Below are 21796 nucleotides of genomic sequence, written 5' to 3' on the forward strand. Positions count from 1 at the left end.
TGCTTTGTATAAGCATGATCTAGCTCTATTATCTGCAGTTGTTCGATCTTTTTGTTCAGCATTTAAAAGATCAAGAGTGAGTATTGCACCAGTGGTGGGATGGCGATGAACTGCAAGTCCATTAAGTGTGGAATCTTTAAGAAGGTGACCATTTGGTTGACATTCCACATAATCCATGAATCTTTTCTTCCATAGTCCATAAGAACCACGGTAGAGAACTGGAGGTCTTGTGTCAGATCCTAATGCCAAAGCTTCACGAGAAGCCATTTGAAAGAGATTTGATTTGGAACTTGAATTAGAATGAAAGTTGAAAATATCAGAATTTGAAACGATCTTGGAGAAGATTGTCCTATGATAAGATCGTTTTGGACGATCGTCCTGTAAGAAGAAAGATCGTCTTGGATTTTAAAAGAATGAGACGATTCAAGAAAGATCGTCTTGAAGAACCTTGGATGAAATTTGATTAAGTATGGAATGAAAAGTGAAATTGAATGATGATTTTGTCTTTTGGAATTGGAAACTGAAACTGAATGAAAGTGATTGAAAGTTGAAATTTGAAATTGAAAGAAATGAAAATGAAACGATCTTGTGGAAGATCGTCTTGGAAATTTGAAGAAGAAAATGAGACGATCTTGTATAAGATCGTCTTGTAAGGCTGAGAAATTTTCTAAGAAGAAAATTTGGACAGAGTTTAGTTATGAATTGGTAGGAATGAATTTGAGCAAAACCAATCAAGAATGATCAGTTACCCAGGAAGTGTGTGATTCCCAATCACAACAACTTCAAAGTATCAACCAAACCACACCAACTTACAACAGACACTGAGACGATCTTGATCAAGATCGTCCTAGAGTCAAGTAACTGAGACGATCTTGACAAGATCGTCTTAGTTTTCTGCCAATAGTTTTCAAAGTATTAACTTTGATTTTGACCAAAACCAATCCAAAAAGGATTAGTTAGCCACAACCAACACTTTCCAATACTCAACACTTGCTAGAACGATCTTGTGAGGATCGTCCTACAAGCCACAACACATAAAGTATGAATGAATGAAAATTCAAGCACTGAGACGATCTGCAGAGGATCGTCCTAGTGAGAATCATTCTGATATCGTCTTCTTCATTAAACCAGTATGAACCAACTCCATTGATAACTTTTAAAGTTCCAATATCTTTCTTTTTACTTGGAATTAGAACCTGAAACCACTTGCAAAACGTTTGTAATTACGTCCGCAACAAATCCTTTAACAAAATTCAACTAGAAACACAACAGAATCAAATCCCGAAATTTGAGCGCCAAAAACTCAAAATTCAATTTAGAGTTCTAAATCGAATTGGAACTTGAAACTTGACAGGATTATGTTTAAAACTATCAGGAATCTAATGGTGAACAAAAAATGATGATTTTATGTGATTTTTCTGGTGAAAAATGATGACACAGTGACGGTATGAAAAATGGTTTTTGATATGAATTTGGATGAAAATTGAGATCAAAATCAGTTGATTTCTGCTATTGATTCGATCTCAACAATGGCGGTTCAAGTGTGTGTGTTCTTGGTATGTTTAGTGTGTGTGATTTTCTAGAGAGAGAGAGAGAAACGATCTGGATTAAGTTGTATGTAAAAAATGGATCAAAGGCTTATGATTTATAAGGAGTTTAGGGTATTTATAGTCTAAATCTACAATTAAGCTAATTGACACTCCTAGTCCCTCAACCTTAGAAATCATTTCACCATGTCTTAACAACAATAACATCCACTAACTTAAATTACAATTTATCACTATTATTGGATTTCTAACACAAACCCCGGTGGTTGGTAAACATACACTTCTTCTTTAACTTCACCGTACAAGAAGGCACTCTTAATGTCCAACTGATACACCTTTATACCTTTGAAACTTGCAAAAGCTAAAAATAACCTTATAGCTTCAATCCTAGCAACTGGTGCAAAAGTTTCGTTATAGTCATATCCTTCTCGTTGTGCAAACCCCTGAACAACCAAACGTGCTTTATTTCTAGTAATGATCCCTTTGTCATCTCGTTTGCATTTATATACCCAATGAGTTCCAATCGGTTCTTTACCTCTAGGCACATCTACTAACTCCCAAACTCCAAGTGTTTCAAATTGAGCTAATTCTTCTTGCATAGCTTCAACCCAACATGGATCTTGAAGTGCTGCCTTAACATTCTTAGGTTCTATTTGTGAAATGAAACCAGAATACAAACACTCAGTTATCAAACCAGTGTCTTTCACTTCACAGAACAAACTAGTTAGATCCTTATTCAACTGATTTCTAGTTCGAACATCTGATGTTGCTTCTACGTCACGTCTAGTTGCTCTAGTTCAAGTGCAGCTGAGTCGTTTGTTTTCAGAGAAGAAGATGTTGGAGATGAGGGTCACAGCTTTGGAGAGTCAGCTAAAGCTCCAAGCTGCTAAGCATCAGGAAGAGATGGACATGATGACAGCTCTTGTTCATTCTCTTGGTTCTAGACTTGACCAATTCTTGGCTCAAGGGGGAGATAAGAGTGGTTGTAAGGATGATGAGCTAGCAAGGAAGTCAAGAGATGATGATCATGAAGATCAAGATCCAGCTCAAGATCCTAGTCAAGCACAACCAGATGTTGGTGAGCAGAGAATAGAGATCAAGGTCAAAGTCAAGATGCTGCTGATGATACTATGGATACAGAGACTGCAGATATTCAGGGGGAGTCATCAAGACAAAGAGAGTCAGAGATTGCTGGTACAACTGGTGCTAGTACTTCTAGGACTCAAGATAAAGGCAAAGCTGTGATGACCGCTCCAGATGCAGATCCTGATGATCCAGATAATAATGATGATGGGGAAGATTCCAATTCAGGTAACTCCGATTCTAATTCTGATAGAATAGAAAGGGAGATAGTGAATGATCCTCATAATCATAAAGATAAAGAAAATCTTAGCAAAGAAAAATCTACTCAGGATAGTGAGTCAACTATGACTGATTTTACTACCAATGCCTCTACAGAGTCAGATTTGCACCCTTTAATTGTGCATAGACTAGAAAAGAGATTAGGTTATGATCCACAAGCTCATATGAGAGCTAGAGCAGAGATTATGGATTATGATAACTATTATGATCCAGGATCACTTAGGGATCAAATGAAAGAACAGTCAGGGTTAACTCATACATCTTCAGAGTCAGAGTCAGATTCGGATTATGAACCCTAGTGCTAATGATTTTTATTTTTGTTTTTTGTAATAATTATAAGATAAATATGAATGTATGTGTTACATTATATTTATGATATAATATTAGTGTTGTAAGTTAAAATAGATAAAGATTATAAGATAGATATTAATGTAATGGTTACATTATATTTATGATATAGTATTATTTATTTTAATTTTTGTTATGTATTTATACTATTTATTATGTCTTGACTTATAATTTATGTTCTTTATCTTTGTATATGTAAATCATTTGAATTGCAGATAAGCTTCAAAGGATAGATGCATTGGACGATCTTGATGCTGAAGAAGATCTAGAAAGTATCGATGATGAAGATATGGAAGAAGGAGAGTTCATTACTTCGGAAGCTGATAGAAAAAGGTTGCTTGAGACACCTTATAACTTTGATCGTGTCTTTAATGAAGATGAAGTCATTCAAGTTGAACCAATAGCTGAAGTGGAACATCTCAATCTCAATCCAATCAGAGATAGTCCAGATGAACGTAAGAATGCTGCAAGGTTGAGATTTACTGTATATGCAAACATAGTTGATGAAGGACATGACAATATTTTTGATCTATTCTGGAATATAGATGCTACGCGAGAGGTTGATCTTGGAAGATTTAATATACCTCCGGTGCAGCAAGATCATGAGTTTATTGTTAATAGACTAATTCCAGGTTATAGAGGACATACTGGTTTGATGATACGTGATGCGTATAAACCATCAATGTTTTGGGAATATGTCTCAGACAAGGATGCACCCAAATACTTCTCAGTGATACAAAGTTGGTTCTATGATCACAGAATCAAATTGTTTATTATCAAGAGAAAGGAGGGTTGCCAGTACATGTCAATAAGTCAAAGACACTTCCACTCTCTTAGTGATTCTGATATGATAGATTTGGGAAGACGCTGGTTCGTTAATCTTCAGAGCAATGGACTTGCAGATTTCTACTGGAATAGATTCAGAGATGAAAGAATTAAGTATTTCAGTGCTAGAGGTCTGAAGCCAGAAGAAAGGTTGATAAAGCCAACACCTTTGAAGAAGATTAAGAATCCAGATGGCACATTTCGGTTTGTCCAGAAAAGGATTAAATGTGTTAAGAAGGTTCCCGCTATCAAATGGGATCAAGATATGCTGACGGAGATGACATTTTGGCAGATAGATATCAAGTCAGGCGAAGCACAGATGTTTGTTGATGATTCACAGAAACAGATGTTGCTACGCATGTATGATCCAAGGCAGGTTGTCAATTTGTCAAGAGGTGATCAAAGAAGACTTTTCGATACACCTTGCTTAGCTGTGGATTTTTGGAGAGTAGAGGAAAGACGCTATCGCAACATTCTCGGACATTGTTTGCAAGAGAGAATTCATGCGAATAGCACAAGATTGTTGTTCAATGGATAGCTTTGAAGTTCAAATTTTGAAGACTTTAAAGAGATCTAGTTGCAATCGTCAAGGGGGAGTCTGTAGATGCAGATTCGTTGTGACAATCGCAACATAGATTTGATTATCGTTTATGTTTTAGGAACTATGTTGGTAATCATTTAAATAAGAACTTGTGTTGATATTTAATGATTACGTTTGAACTTCAATATTATATCTGTTTATGTTTTGTATTGTGTTTGTGTGTTATATATTGTTTTGCAGGTACAAGAACATAGAATCAAGGTTTATAAGTGTCATAGAACACTTAAACGATGATTGGATGTTATGTACGAGCCAAACGAAGCGAAACAAAGAATAAAAGGGTCGTCCCTTGTGCTGACGTTAGCACGAGGCAGATCGGTTTATTATTGTTTCGGGCCTAATACGTAATTAAGGCCTAAGCCCACAAGTCCAATACTTAACTAGTATAAATACAAGACCTAATCTACGAAATTAGGTTAATGATTTACAAATTCTTGATAGTTATTCACGAATTTACGAGCTAAAGTTAATTGTTCCTTCGTGTGTTCTTCTACACGAACCACAAGCCTTGTGCATCTCCTTGGGTTGATTAATCACTTATTAATTAACAAAAGGCAATAGCAATCTATTTATCTCAAGAGGATTCCGCACTCTTGACATAACGAATCACATCTTATTACGATCCACGCAACGATAGGGCACCTTACAGGGAAACTTAGTCCTCGATATATCGGACCATTTGAAATTATTTAAAGGATTGGTTCCATGACATATAAGCTCGATTTACCCCAAGAGCTCGAACATGTTCATCACACATTTCATGTATCGAATCTTAAGAAATGTTTAACTGATGAAACATTGGTTGTACCTGTGGAAGAGTTGCAAGTGAATGACTCTCTTCAATTCATTGAGGAACCTGTTGAAATTCTAGATCAACAACTCAAACAACTTAGACGTAGTCGCATCAAGTTGGTCAAGGTTCGTTGGAACTCGAAACATGGACCTGATTCGACTTGGGAACGTGAGGACTATATGAAGGATAAGTATCCTCATCTTTTTACTGAGCAAGACTTGATTTCGGGACGAAATCCTTAGAAGTCGGGGATACTGTGACAACTCGTAATTAATTAGCAATGGGTTTGTCTAAATCTCGTTTAAGCATAGTCATTATCATAATCTCGTCTACTTTAGACGGTCTTTGACATGGAAATTAGTAGACTTTTGGACTTTGACTTAGTCAAATTAAATGTATCTTGATGACGTAGACTATTAGCTATCTAGACGAATGTCCAGTCTTAAAAATAACTTTAAATAAATATTTAGAGGTTATGTCTTGTACAAAATAATTAGACTGTCTACACTTAATATTATAAAGTTCACTTTGACGAAACTTTATTAATTTGTCTTAATTTAAATAACACGGGAGAAAATACCTTTACTTTAAATTATAACCTTTTAGTCATACGGTGTTTAATCGTAAGGATTTTACCAAATTAAGGGTACAAAATACTCAAAACAAGGCCACTAGGCCGGTCCTTTGTTTGTGGTGGGAATGAAAACACCAATACACCCCTTTTTCTTCTTTCTTTGCTGCGTCGAGACACACAAACATAACACACACACACCACATTTTATTCTCTAAATCAATCTATGATTTATTGAAATCAAATGGGAAATAAATCTTAAGTGTATAACAAAATCATTTGGCAAGCATAATTTTCTTGTAATCAGCATCCTCATCGTCATCTTCTAAACTTTATTTCAAGAACTTCAAATTGGTAAGCAACTTTTCTCTAAACTTTTATTATACTAAATCCTATTTGAAGGTTTAATTTCATTTATGTTGATTGAACTAGTAGGCCATGATAATGAAATGAGTTTTGGTTTCTGATGTTAGATGAAATTTTACTAGAAATAGGTCTTGGAAATCACAAGTGATGGGATTGTTTTGATAAGTAAAAATGGACAGTTTTTCAGTTCTTTGAACATGTATCTAGTCATTGTAATGAAAAGGTTGGAGTATAAATCGTTGTGGATTTCTGAAAACCGGTAGAAAAACTGTTTTTCACTCGTTGCGGTCGTGTCTCGCACCGCGAGATCAGAGGCTATTTGATATTTTCAAAAGACGGTAACTTGTGCACTTGAACTTTGTTTATATGGATTAGTACTTTAGACTACCTTATAATGACAATGTCAGTAACATTGATAGTCAAATAAAATGGACATTTATCACATACTTGGTCGTGGCATTCTAGGAACGATAGCTAAGTAGTTGTACGTAGGATACTTGTCGTTGTGAGATTTGATCCTCACCATTGGTACTTATATCCTAGGTTTGGATAGACGTGGAGACTAAATTGCTCATTTACAAATCTGCTCATCCTTTTAATTCGTCAATCTATAAGGTGAGTTTATGGCGCCCTTTTTCTTTTTACTTTGGGCCTGAAAAGCATGTACTGTTGTATACATGACTACTTTATAAATGATTTGTCATTGTCTATGTCATGTGATTTGGCTACTTAAATCATTTGCCTTATGTTTGCCATGTTGACGGCTGTCTGAAAATGTGTATACATGTCTTATGAAATTTTGTTCTATGTGACTTAGACTTGCCATGTTGTCAGCTGACTAGATGTTTATGTGTTTGACAGACTAAAATGTTCCCCTTATGTAGTTATTACCATTATGAGATCCTAATGGTTGTCTTGTTAGATTTTGTTCCTGATTGTCATGGTTCTGGTCCGCACCCCACTTTAGACGGGAAATCCTGTGGGAGGCATATTAGTCATATTGTCGGACTTAGGTCTGGACTGTCATTATATATTGTCGGATTTTGCTCCCAGCTGTCTTGTCTTAAATAACTACATGTCATTGTGTATTCTTAATAACGACTAAACTTTGGTCAAACACACTGTAAACTCACCAACTATTTCGATAGTTGATCCTCTCAAATTTCATGCTTTTCAGGTAACCAATAGTAAGTCTTGGATCATCATGGCATTATAGGGCCATTCTTTTGACTTTGGACGTATAATTAGCGTCAGACATTGGAGGACTATTATGTTCTTAGTTCTAATTGTACTAGACGGTCCAAATATTTATCTTGTATTAAGTGGGCCCAATTCCCTATATGGATGACTTGTATCCGTATTCTGGGTTCCACATTTGAACGATTGTACTTGTATTAGACTTGTATTTGGTATTAAATGGATGTAATTTCTATTAGCCTATGGTTTGTACGCAATTAGTTTGTTAACCCTGTATTTCCGCTACAACGGGGTGTGACAGGGTTAGCCGTTAGGCTAACCCTACGACTTCAAACCATAAACCCTTAAGCGTACCGTGACTTCGGTCCCCTTCCTGTAGCCTTTAGCATTTTACGGTTTAGCATTTAGGGTTTTAGAATGTCACTTTCCCCCCGGGTTTTACTGTGTAGCTTAGGGTTTAGGGTTTGAAGTCGTAGGGTTAGCCTAACCCTACGACTTCATACCATAAACCCTTAAGCGTACCGTAACTTGCGTCCCCCTCTTGTAGGCTTTAGCATTTTAGGGTTTAGCATTTTAGGTTTTAGATTTTCAATAAGGTTTTATATTGTAGCTTAGGGTTTAGGGTTTGAAGTTGTAGGGTTAGCCGTACGACTTCAAACCATAAACCCTTAAGCGTACCGTGACTTCCGTCCCTCTCCTGTAGCCTTTAGCATTTTAGGGTTTAGCATTAAGGGTTTTAGAATGTAACTTTCCCCTCGGGTTTTATTGTGTAGCTTCGGGTTTAGGGTTTGAAGTTGTAGTCGTAGAGACCCTTAAGCGTACCGTATACATCCGTCCCTCTCCTGTAGGCTTTAGCATTTTAGGGTTTAGATTTATCCCGGGTTTTTATATTGTAGCTTAGGGTTTAGAGTTTGAAGTTGTGGGGCTAGCCTGGCTAACCCCACGACTTCAAACCATAAACCTTTAAGTGTACCGTATATATCCGTCCCCCGCCTGTAGGGTGTAGCATTCTGGGTTTAAAATTTCTCCGAGTTTTTATAATGTAGCTTAGGGTTTAGGGTTTGAAGTGTAGGGTTAGCCACAACCTAGCTAACCCTACGACTTCAAACCCTAAACTAAAGCGCGGACCGAAGGCCCCCGTAATCAACTAAAGCGCGGACCGAAGGCCCCCGTAATCACACTTCTCCTTCAGATTAGCATTTAGCCCCCTAGGGTTTAGGGTTTAGGGTTTTAGAATGTATCTTTTCTCTCTGATTAGAAACAAAGCTTTTGTTTACACATCTGTAAGTTATATATCAAAATTAAAAGATTACTTAGAGCTGGTAAGTTGTATAGTTTATACATGTGTAAGTTGTGTACTTACACATGTGTAAGTTAGATTTTAAAAGCAAATCAATTGGTCTGCACATGTTAAAGTAAATAAGACTCGGTGATTGCAAGAAAATTAAGTATGAATTACTGAAAAGATAGTTATAATTTTGATATAAAATATTGTCATATACAATGTTGTTTCGCAACAAGTATTTGCGTACAAGAACTCTTTGATTACAACATCAAAGTCTTCAAGGAAAGTACAGAGCAGGTACTCTATTCCACCTGAGCATGATCTCGGCCTACAGTACAAAACAAAACCAAACTAAAGACTTTCTTGTTTTATGTAGTAGCATCAAGATTCTCCGTCTCCGTATGTTCAAGGGCATCCGATTTAAATGTTTTATGCATTTGGGTTAGAGGTAGCAGAATTCTCTGCTTTAGAAGAGTGTTGCTACTGCTCACTTTCCTGAAGGTGCAGGTGACCTTAGCCACCATTATGTTTAATTTCACTTCTAGATGGAGCTTCTTTACCTGTATAAGAAACTAGATTACTTATCCATTGAGTCAACTCTAATGATAATTGAGTCAACTCTAATAATAACTGGGGTTTTAGCCTCGAAGAGTACCCAATCTAGCAGTATGCCTTTTTGGTTGGCAGCCCTTCCAAAGTTCTGATCTTTTTGTCCGATAATTAGTTCAAGAAGCAAGATTCTTAAACCGACAAGTATTGTCTGAAGATTTAGTTGACAAATGGTAACATGAGAAATTGAGAAAGATGGTTGTCTGATAGCTACGCCAAAATTATTAAAGTTGGAAACAAAATAGGAAAGGCTCCTCACCTTGGTGGATGACTTGGTCATCTTGGCAAACATGACCTCGTGCAGCCACACATTCAAGAACAGAGAAACACCCAGCTTCCTGCAATGCTAGTGTCGTATCCACAACCTACAGAACATATAGCAGTTTTACTGTAGTATATATCAATCATATAGAGACACAGTTTGACCATTAAAATCCTATGTGTACCATTCTGGCTTTAAAATGTTTGAAAATATAGCTGATCTTTAGCATGGTGCGGTTGGTGATCATCTTGTTTAGTTAATCGATTCACGATTTTGTTTTAAGGGATAACATAATTAACTTCTGTTACCCAAACAAGATTAGTTAATGTGCCTAGCGAATGGTCCCATGAGTCTGGTCTGGGAGTAGATACTGCTTCCATTGTACAGTTCATGTCAAAAGACACGATACCGGCCATCTGGTTCCAAATTTAAGTGATACATCAAACTCTTCAAGGGAAAGTACAGACTACAGGGCAGGTATTCTATCAACCCGAGCATGATCTCGGCCTACAATACAAAGAGCCATGCACCGAATAAAATCCTCGTATAGCCCCCCAAGGTTTAGACCTTAGGGATTTAGAATTTAGCTTTTCCTCCGGATTAGAAACAAAGCTTTAGTTTCTAATCACTGAGCATTATTTCTTTAACACAACTTATTCATTCATCATACAAAATACTAAAACAGAAGACTAGACTAGTTGTTGCAGGTTATTATGGACAATGATCATGTATTATATAAGTTAACTCTTTATTCATAAAGTTGTACAAAAGTCAGACTAGCATTTATGATCGATTACATGTCCTGAGATTTCAGGTAATACGTTTCAAGGATATTACTTATGAAATTCTTGTGAAAAGACTTACATGACCTCCATCCGTTTGAGGAACCAGGCTAGCAGGAAGGATAAATGTTGTTCCAAGCATCTTGCTTCCACTGCATTAGAAGGAAACCTTTAATACAAAGTCAAGAATCTGTCAATTCCCACTTGCAAAATGAAGAATCAAGAATGAAGACGTAAACTTCATTTTGTTTGTTCATCTTAAACAACACTCCCATCTTGGATAAGTAGGGGTTAACCTGGTTGGATCAGGGTAATAAGATCAACCATTAAACCTCTACGGAAAATGTAACTTACATAGTCTAAAACAATGGACGTTAACCAGATTCAAAATCTACAATGACTCATAACTTAAGAGAGTATTCTCATTGATCAAACCAAGACCGATGTGGTGTTACATTGCCATGGTAACAATAAGAAAAGTGATTATTTTTCATAGTAAACAATAACAAAAATATTAGAGAAAACTTGCGCCATGGTGGTGGACTGGTAATGCAATAAGAGACATTAGGAAGCTGATCTTTAACAGGGTGTGGTTGCTGATCATCTTGTTTAGGTGTTGCTGGCCTACCATGCCTCTTTTTCCACTGTATTCTTTTCTCTAAAAACGTTACGTACATCTATATATTTTGTTTCTACAAGTCTAACTAAAACCCCAAAATGCATATTTGAGACCAACTATTTGCAAAATTTAGATTACTACTAAAAAAATTATAATTTCGGCAGATCATATTTGAGACCAACTATGTTTAAAAAGTGTGAAAATTTTAGAGAGGAAGTTCTTTGGGTCAGCCTAACCCAATTTGACCATATACCCATTACACCCATTATGCCATTGAAAAAGAATACTCGATTATAATCACTCAAACAGTATTTGCTTTGACATGACGTACTTCTGACAGTATCGATTCAGCACATGCGATATCACTAAATCCACAGGTTGGATTTCTGCTACAATAAACACCAGCTTCTCCATGCTGAAACAAATGCAACTTAATTAACAAACCTAACTATACCAATCTATGAAGTACGTAAGGCTAAAAGGAACAAGGCACCAAACGGCGCTATTTTTCCACTTTTTCCTTCCGAAACGCCCTCGAAAGCCGTGAGACGCCATGAACATTGCCCTGTGGGGCGTTATGTCAAATCACTTTGGTGGGCGTGATAGAATTGAAGGCTTCAATTTCAGAGGAAATAGACGTTGGAGAAAGAGACGTTGGAGAATCACTTTGGTGGGTGCTATCTACAAATGTTTTTATTTTTTTCTACTTTACCCCCTATTTCTTTTATATATATACACATATTCCACTAGCAGAAGGTAATACTACAATTAAGATAGGAGCATCTATCTTCCAAATTTTTATTCCATTTACAATCATTCATCCTTTCATCTATGGATAATGATATTTCTTCCTCATCTTCATCATCATCTTCTTCTATTAATTCTATGGGCTCGAACGAATACGATGACGCCGTCGAAAGTGCGGTAGTTTTAGCCATTAACTTAATTACACATGTTGTGGCCGAAAATGATGATGAAGAACCACCACCGAGGGGATTTCATCGTAGGGTTGTTATTGATAGGCGACGGGAGGAGGCCGAACAACGGTTGATGCAAGACTATTTTGTTGATGCACCAACATTCAACCCGAGGCAATTGTGACAACCGTCATCTGGACATATTTTCCAGATGTACTTTTCTGATCGTCATTAGTTCATTTCGTTCATGTACGCGACTTTATAACTAAAATATGTATTTTAGGGAGTGAACGTCACTATTCTCTAAGGCTTTATTAATGGAATAAGTGGACTTATGCCTATTTCGGCCTTTATGAGCATTTAGACTTCAGATAGATTGTACGTGGACTCGAGAACAGGAGAAATATTAGTAGTCTTGTGGAAATGCCAAATAAGTAAAATACTTAAAATTTAATCAATTAAAAATTTAATAAACAAATATATACATGTTTATATTCGTTTGAAAGCTATTGAAAAGTTACATTTAAATATGTCGACGAAATGTTTTAACGGGTGTCGGGTTTTCTTGAATGGTCGAGTCAAACAAGCTTTAGTGAGGTCAAAGATGGGTCAAATTTGGTCAAAGCTAGGGGTGGGAAGCATCAAAACCCTAACCTTAACCCTTTCCCCTCTCATTTCTCACACACACCACCTACTCTCTTCTCCCTCTCCTCTCTAGCCGCCCCTCACTCTCTCTCTCACTAAAATCCGGCCGCCAGCCACCGTTCACCATCATCCACCATCCATTTCTTCATTAATCTTTTAGATCTTGACAAGTTTTGGTTGGATCTATGCTGTTCTTCATCTAAAATCCGTTTTTATTGTATATATATACACATATTTTTCGGCCACATAATTATATAAATATATTAGATATGTAAATTATTTTATATATATATATCCGGAAATATTATTATTTATGTATATGTTTAAGTCGTATGATGTATGTATATATATCTATAGATCCGAAATTTATACAAAAATGTATATTTAAATCGGTTTTGTTATAAAAATATGGATTTGAATCCGAAAAGTGTTACTAAAACATATATATTTCGGTTTGTTAAAGTATTTATGGGTGTATCTATCCGAGATCTTTAGGTTCGTGATGTTTGAACTGAAATCCTCTTAGATCCGGAAAGTTTATACATTTTGATACATATTTCGGTTATATAAATATATATATAAGGCTATAGATCCGAAAACCTTCTTAGATCCGAAAAGTATGGACCAAAATCATCCAAATCCGGAAACCTTGTAACCGAGATCCATGAAATCCGTGAACAAAGATCTTAAATCCATCATCTTGGGTAAGAGTTGTGGTGTTGTTTTTGTTTTCGGTATTGTATGCGTTGTTATAAACCGAAAATTGTATAGATCCGTGGGTAAATTTGATTTCCGAGTGGTTCTTGTTGATTTTGGGTTAGATTTAGACTTGTTCTTGGTTATTTTGGTTAGATATTACTTAGATCCGAATTGTTTTTGGTGAATTTGGTCTAAGAATGTGTTATTCGGGTCGGTCAAAGCTGTTTTCTGGTCGGTCAAAGCTGGTCAAAGCTGTGTTTCTAGTCGGTCAAAGCTGGTCAAAGCTGTTTTCTAGTCGGTCAAAGCTGTTTTCTAGCCGGTCAACGCCGGTCAAACTTGGTCAAAGGGGGCAGAATTGTATTTGTTCTATTTTGGTCCTTTTGGTAATTTAAAGTTAGAGCTATTTTGGTTAATTTTGGTCAAAAATTAGATTAAGTTTTTGATTAAGTCAAATTTTAAGTTTTCTAGCCAAAAGTCAAAATTAGGATTTCTCGGTCAAAGTGAATTATGGTTAGTCATTTCGGGTCGTTTTTATAATGTAATCCAAAAATTGTCGTGACATCGGTGTTTTGTGGACTTATGACTATATATATACAATTATATGAAAGGATTTTATAATGACTATATATAAATGCAAAGATTAAAGGACTTTGTAAAGACATGTACAAATTATAGCCATATACGAGCAAGTTCATGGTTTTCCCGGCATGATTGGTAGTATTGATTGTATGCATTGGGCGTGGGAGATGTGTCCCAACGCGTGGCGAGGTACTCACACTAGCGGGCATGTAGGTAGACCGTCGTTGGTATTACAAGCGGTTGCCTCGAATGATCTATGGTTTTAGAATGCGTACTTTGGGCAATGCGGGTCGTACAACGACATCAATGTGTTTGAATCATCCCCTATTCTTGAAGAAATTATTTCGGGTTTGGCATCTACCGGTATAATCATTAACTTTTTACTTGTTAACTCGTTTATAATTATGTTATAAAATATACTTAATGTTTAAATTTTTTACTTGTAGCTTGTTTTTATGCAAACGACAACTATTATGCGAAGGGTTATTATTTGAGCGATGGCATATATCCGCAATATGCCACTTTTGTGAAGACTTTTACCGACCCATTTGACGAAAAGAGAAGACATTTTAAGAAAAAGCAAGAGGCGGCACGGAAGGATATCGAGCGGGCCTTCGGGGTTTTAAAGAAGCGTTGGAAAGTCATTGGTCACCCGACACGTTATTGAGACAAAGAGAGGATGCAAGACGTGTTATATGCATGAAGAACATACAATGTTATGCAAAAAGTCCCAAAATTCTATGCCAATTTTTTTTACTATGCGAAGTTGGAATTCTGCTCCAAGGAGTATCTGTTCTAAGATGAAATGACAATCAGCAATGAATTCAACCCCAATCAAAATAACATATGATCCATTTGTTATTGCATTGATTTTATATTGTGAAATGGCTTACAACCTTGTAATAACAAATTCATTCAATGGGTATCACAATAAAACTAGTTTAGTGAATATTTTGGACATTCTCAATTTTAAAGATTTTTTTTGCAAATGTAAAAACTAAAAGTAAAGAATTGTAAAAAACAAAGTTTTATTAAACAAAACATAAAACAAAAAAAATAAAAAATACAAGATTGGCCCACAAGAAAGGCTTCCTTTGAGAAGCCTTGCTCCAAGATAAAATAAAAGAAAGCCCCTTGATGAGTGGATTGCCACTTGTCAAGAGATACCCTATGAGGGGCTTCCTCATAAGGCCTTGCTCCCAATAGTCTAAGTAACTTACCCATGCTAACATCATTATTTTCCGGGCAACAGATTGCAACAATCAAGCGAAAAAAAACTAGTACCTTAAAAGTATTAATCACACAAAATAGTTTGCTAGCAAACTCATCCTAACGCTATGAATTTCCTTTCAAGCATTTCAACAATCACTTTCTATGCATTCTAAATTTCTCATTCAGTATAACCAAGACATCAATCTATCACTTTCCCATACAAATTGTAGCTTCTACTTTCAGCTTAATTCATCATTTAAGTTGAATATCAATTAATAAATCCAATCACTTCTCAACACAAATCAAATTAATTCTCAAATAAACATCAACTAAGCATATACTAGAATACAGATTTCAAAAAAGTTGAAACACGTATATTCTTTTTCCCTTTATTCAATAACATACTTTGTTGAAACAGATATAGGTATAAAAAAGTATCAATCAAATTATAAAAACAAAAAATCAAATTATAAAAAAACTGAAAACTATTTAATTAAATAATCATCAAATTTTTCAAAATTAGGTTAAATTTACAAATGATTGTCGTAGTAGTGTTGGAATTGCGATCTTCATCTAACAATGGAAATGAAAATGGAGGTTACAGAGATTCTATGTAATGGTGGGAGTGACGCTGTTGGTGCGACATGGACATGGCGGTGACGGTCGCCTTTCATCATCGAGGAAGGATAGTAATGTTTGGGATTATAAATCTGTGCAAGAAGGATTAGAACGTTTTTATATGTTAACGTCAATTTACATTTTTACCCTTCCGTGTTTATTTTAGATCTGGTGGATTGAACGACCCAGATTTGTCCCCCTGTACTTTTTTAATTGGTTGTCCCTTGTTTAACCCATTCCGCGTAATACGCGAGATAAATCAATTAAGTTTTCATAATAGCATACATACTAATCATAGATAAGATAAGTTGAAATATGATGATATTACTATTCAAATAAATTTATGTATTGAAGTTGTCTAGTACGATTTACACGTTGAGTCATAATGTAGTTGATTAGATTTATTGATAATAAAGAATGTAAAAGTTTAAGTGTTTACTTACTGAATCAAGTTATGCATTCTTAAGTTAAGTTATCTTGGATCTCTAAGTTGGCCTAATATTCAAATGTATTGATGTAGTAAGTTTAAGAAGTAATTATTCAAAATGCATTAATGTAGACTATAGCTTGGAGGGGAATTCTTAAGTTATTTCTCCAACTTTCAAGTTGAAGAAATCTTAATCCTTGGATGAAAATTAAGGGCCAAGATTCAAAGACGATTCTTGAATCTTGGCCATTGACTTCCATCTAAGGGTCAAGATTACCCTAACATGACTACTCATGTTAAGGTAACTTGAGAGAATCCACTCCCATTAGACAAAGTGGGGGTAGAAGTCATCTTGGATTTATAGTTTAATTAACTAATTCCAAAAAAACAAAATTATAAAAAATAAAATGAAAAAAGGGTTTCATTGTTAAGAATATTAATAAAGGGTAGCTTGTGGGAGCGATAGGTCATAAAGAGTGATAGGTCATAGGGAGTGGTCGGTGATGAGTGATCTAACTAACGGGCTCCTTCTTTGACCATCGTTGTTCCGCCATAAACCGAGAGTCTTTGCCTATAGCTTACGGGCTATGTCCTTTGGAAAAAAATATTTTTATTAATTAAATTTTTTTTTTTTTGGAATTAGTTAATTAAAGAAAGAAAAAAAATCAAAAAGAAGGAAGGAAAATAAAAAAAACAAACTAAGAAAAAAACAAAAACAAATATTCTATCTCTTATCTCTTTAAGATACATTTTTCCCGATCCATATGTATATATATATATGGTGGACGTGAATATGAGGTTGTCCATTATCCAGGCTTAAATGTGGAACATCTCAAATTTTGTCTTTTTAATAATAAAATTGATGGGGCCCATAAATTTATGTAAAAATACAAAAGAGTATTCAATTTTTTGAATGTGAGGGGTCTATTTAAGCTTAGGTGGAGACAACCCCATATTCACTTCTCTCTCTTTCTATATATATATAAATATATATATGACAGGTTAGGTAAAACATTGTAAGTCCCAACTATTTCTAGATGGGTGCTGAAGACACCTCTATATCAATGGTGAATGTACTTTGCAACACAATCACTTAATCTGGACGTGACCAGTTTAAAGTGATTGTGCACCAGGTAATCTGGAGGTTTACTTATTAAGGTGACAATGCAAATAAGTAAATACAATGCAATATATATAATTGACAAGTATTTATATCGATGAGACAATATGTATTTTTCAAGTGTATTTTATTTATTGATTGTTAAATAAAATACAAGGATGTTGCGGAACCAAGATAATACAAAGATGTAAATATCCTAACAACCTATGAAATACAATTGATCTATACTTGAAAATTCTCCTAACAATCGAAACACTTAAAGTTGTGAAATGTTCCTTTTTACGATTGAGAGAATATTGCACAAGTTCACCAATATTGCAGAATGTATGTGTTTGCAAAGTTGTTGAAATGCTTGGGCAAGGACCTCTATTTATAGTCGAAGTATGAGCATTGGGATCTCAACTTCGAAGTACAAATATGGTTGACAGCACACAAAAGTATTAGTAAATAATCCTTTGTGTGTGCTAAATAAAGTAAGACAAAAGGTTACTTTATTCAACCACTCTACATCTTTGCACTTTTAACCACAAACAAGATTATTGTCCGGTTAAAAGGATGTAGTGTAAAAGGTCCTCCTCGTGATCAGTGCAAAGCTTTGTAAAGGCATTTACACTGAAGGATCTCCAGTTGATTGATCTGGTGAAATGTCAACTGGGCTTCGCTGCCATTGCCATTTCCTTTCTTCCACTTGTTGTCTTTGACTTCAACTAGAAGGTCTTGAGATTTAAGTCTTCAGATCTCTACTGGAGGAAGTCATCAGTTGCTTAAACTGTACAATGCAACTGGACTTCTAATATTTCAGACAATTCTTCATGCTCTCCAAATGCAGCTGGAGAGCTCCAGTTTATAGCTTAAACTGGACCTAACAAATTCCCCCTAATTGTCCTGAAATATTGCCAAGTATTTTCAAAGTTGTTTCTATACAAGTATAAGTTTGAAATACTTGAGTTTGATAAAACCTATTAAGTTTGCAAGACATTTTTATAGATCATCAAATGCCTTGGGTTTAGTTTTAATTGTTTGTAGATCTTATCAGATATCTAACTTGTGAATTACAATCTGGCAACTTGTATATACACAAATTTACAATGAAGTTACAAGAAAGTAAATAAATTACAAGCAGATAGATAGAAGGAAAACTTAAACAGATGACCCTTCGCCAGTTTTCCTTCTTTTGGCAACTGATGAAATTGACTGTTTGTCTTCAAGGTCAAGGCCTAATCTTTCTTAAATGTTTTCCTTGAACTTGATCAGATTTTGCAATACATATTCCCAGCCTTTTTCAACCTTGTTCTTCCGCTACCTACTTTCCAGCAAACTCAACATCTCCACATGCTCTGAATGACCATACTGATGGACACCAGGGTTCTCAATTGTTCTTTTGGGTCCACCAAGGTATTGAACCTCAACAACAAAATGTTTGGCACCAGGCTTAATCGATACTTTTACATCAGTGATCTTACCTTTATTGTGCCTTCGACGCTGTACATCTGATAAATATGTGCGAGCCTCTGATTCATTGGTCAGCTTGATCTTGCTCGTGCTCAATTTTTGAGTAGCAGCTCGAATATCATCAGTTGTGGGTTCAGATGGTTCTACCCAAGTCCTCAGATATTTGCATCTCTTGATAAGGCTTTCTGTTTTCTTCCTTTGGACTTGGGTGGAGTTAATACTTTGCTGACCACCTTCTTCACCTGTTCAATCCTTTTGAGAATCCCTTCTGACCTTATCTCTTTGGCCTTTTCCACCGATACATTCAAACACTTGGCGTCAAGACCAGCTTCATCATCTTGATAGTGTTTGTCCAGTTCTACTTCAAGCATTTCCTTCAGGGCATTGACAATCCTTGGATCTTCTTTTATTTTCTTGTATTCCAATAGTGTCAAGCCAAGGAGTTGTGCGTCAGTTACATCAACAAGAGGGGTTGGAAGATTTTTTCTTGATTCAAATTGATTTGCCTTCATTTGTTTCTTCCTTTCCTTGACTAGATACCCAACCCTTGCTAATTTCTGACTTTCGCTTTCAGTAACTGGAGACAATTGATCAACATTGCCAGTTTCCAACATGTGTGCATTGGTGGCAGGTTCCTTAGAGTCATCAGTTGCAATGGCCTTTCCTTTATCCACATTTCCCCTAACCACATCATCAAAAGATTCAATTACCTGCTCACCAGCCTCAGTACTGGTAGCAACAACCATCTCCTTCCCTGCACCTGAAGCTTCAACAAGAGTGCGAGGGGCACGAACAGACCTTTCCCCCTTGGCAGCATCTAGTCCTTGCCTAATAGCTTCAAAATCGGCATGACTGGAGGGCAAGCGATCTAGAGGCTGCCACGATTGCATGTTCTTGCACTCTTTGAAGACTCCACATAACATGCGAACTATCCTCCATAGATGATTTATCTCTTGAGATTGAGTCATGACATTTCCACAAGTGGTGTCTTGACTCTTTTGAATCGCTTGAAGTATACTTAAATCATCTGGGGAGAGCCCAGTTGTTGTTCCTTGCCAACTTCTTCCTTTTCTTTCCCAGCTTCAGTGGTCAGTTTTTCAATAGCTGATGTGTGATCAGATGCCTTGCTGGCTAATGTATCCAGACTGCACCTCAACTGATTGATCTCATATGTTATGGGGGTGAGATCAACCTGGGGTACTGCAGTCTTGGTGATCTCAGATATCACCCTTTCTATCAAATTGTTCTCCCTTTCAGCCAAGGTATTTTCAATCCTCTGGCCAACTTAAGTGGCCAACTGGTTGCCAAGCTCAACAACATCCAGACCAGGCTTTTCAACAAGTAGTTTGACCTGTCTTTCCAATTTGTTCAACTCAACCTCTGACAATCTGACAGTGTTATTCAGCAGGTTGGTGATGGATGTGTGTACCTTAGATTGAGTTAGGTCAAAAGCTTCTTTTAAAGAAGTAGCCAGTGAGTTGCAGCTGATGACCAACTCGTTGAGCTTCCTGAATACCAAGTCCTCATTGCCAGAGAACTTGTTAATCCCCAAATCAACCCCCCTTACATTTGTGATGTGATCCTTGTGGTATTTGGAGAGAGACTTGGTATTCTTGTCCAGTGTCTTTTGAATATCCTCCACCCTTTTTAAAAGGTTTGAGATATCGGTTTGGAAAGACACGAACTGGCTGTCCAATGACGGAGGGGAAGGTGCCACTGGACCTGCTCGGAATGCAACATATACAACTGGAGGAGGTACATGAAGTGAAGGTTCTCCAGTTGTTGTCGCACCAGCTGAAGGAAGAGAAGTTGTTGAAGAAAGAACGGGAAGAGATTCAATGTGACGTTCATGCTGAGAATGCTCAGGTGTGAATGTCGGCGACGGTAGTGTAAGAATGTGTCTATTTCTAGGCACATTCATGGAGGAAAGTAGTTGTCGAGATGCGAATGTTGGAATTTCTTGTAAATAGGAGAAGTCAAGAGGTGAAACTGAAACTTGTGGTTCTTGGGGTTGACCAAGGAGAGAAGGGAGCTGATCAAGTACAGTTACATCAGCCATCTCCTGGTCAGATTTAGTCTCAGATGAATCCGAAGACTCAAGCTGAAACTCACCCTCATTTATGCCAAGATCCATAAATGTTGGGGGTGGCTGAACAGGTTGTTCAGACTCCTGATGACCAGTTTGAGTTTCCTCAATGGTTTCATCAGTTATAGGATCTGTTGCCAAAGCATTTCTCCCTGAAAAGAGGTAACTGGAGCCTCAACTACAACTGCTCTTTCCTCAGTTGCAGTATCATGGGCTAGTGATTCAGGGACCACAATCACAGGCTGTGACTGGTCAGATACCAAGTCCTGATCTAGATCTTCTTTTATTTTTGGTAGATCTTCTTGCCTTTGGAACCGCCTGGATACCTGAGGGGAGATCTCCAGTTTCTGCAACAGTCACAGCATCTGCAGACGAACTAGTGGGTCCCTCATTATTTTGAGGCCCGCCCAGTTGTCTTTCTGACTCACCTGGTGGTGGTGCATCAGTTCTAGAGAATGCCAGTAGCATTCTTGGGGAAATCTGGACTTCATCAGAAGTGGACACAAAGTTGTCCAGATTTCTTAATAATTCTGGCACAGAGTATAAGGATTGTGTGTTGTTGTACTCTTCTCTGCCCAAATTTAGTATGAAACAAAGGGATAGAAATCGCAAGAATGGGATACAAGGACCCCTGTTGCCTTTCAACTTAAACACCAGGCTTCTAAATAGGATGTTTGCGAAATCCACCCTCGGTCCATTCCACAGGCAGTATGCCATCTCTGCCTGGAAAGAGTTTATCTGGTCCAAACCACCAGAACTCCCACCTAAACTTTCCACTAAATGGACCATGAAGTACTTCCAGGATGGTGAAAGCCCTCTCATAGTGATTGATCCTTTGGTCTTCAGTACATCTCCCTCCAAAACTTCTTTATTC

General features: G+C 36.6%; 1 protein-coding gene and 2 long non-coding RNA genes across 4 annotated transcripts; all 3 read left to right on the forward strand.

Moving 5' to 3' along the window:
- Nucleotides 1–5388: 5388 nt before the first annotated feature.
- On the forward strand, nt 5389–5718 carry LOC122604349. Its single transcript, XM_043777241.1, has one exon. It carries the CDS (start codon nt 5389–5391, stop codon nt 5716–5718), a length of 330 nt encoding a protein of 109 aa, XP_043633176.1.
- Nucleotides 5719–6210: 492 nt separating this feature from the next.
- LOC122603823 lies at nt 6211–10982 on the forward strand. Of its 2 annotated transcripts, none has more exons than XR_006324501.1 (3): nt 6211–6401; nt 6957–7028; nt 10581–10982. It is a non-coding gene; the product is annotated as an uncharacterized LOC122603823 (long non-coding RNA). The 2 variants fall into 2 exon arrangements; XR_006324500.1 differs by lacking the exon at nt 10581–10982 and adding an exon at nt 7591–7848.
- Nucleotides 8452–9994, forward strand: LOC122603824. The gene is made up of 2 exons (XR_006324502.1): nt 8452–9192; nt 9272–9994. It is a non-coding gene; the product is annotated as an uncharacterized LOC122603824 (long non-coding RNA).
- Nucleotides 10983–21796: the final 10814 nt, after the last annotated feature.

Source organism: Erigeron canadensis, chromosome 6 (genome assembly GCF_010389155.1).
Source record: "Erigeron canadensis isolate Cc75 chromosome 6, C_canadensis_v1, whole genome shotgun sequence".
Taxonomy (NCBI): Eukaryota; Viridiplantae; Streptophyta; class Magnoliopsida; order Asterales; family Asteraceae; genus Erigeron; species Erigeron canadensis.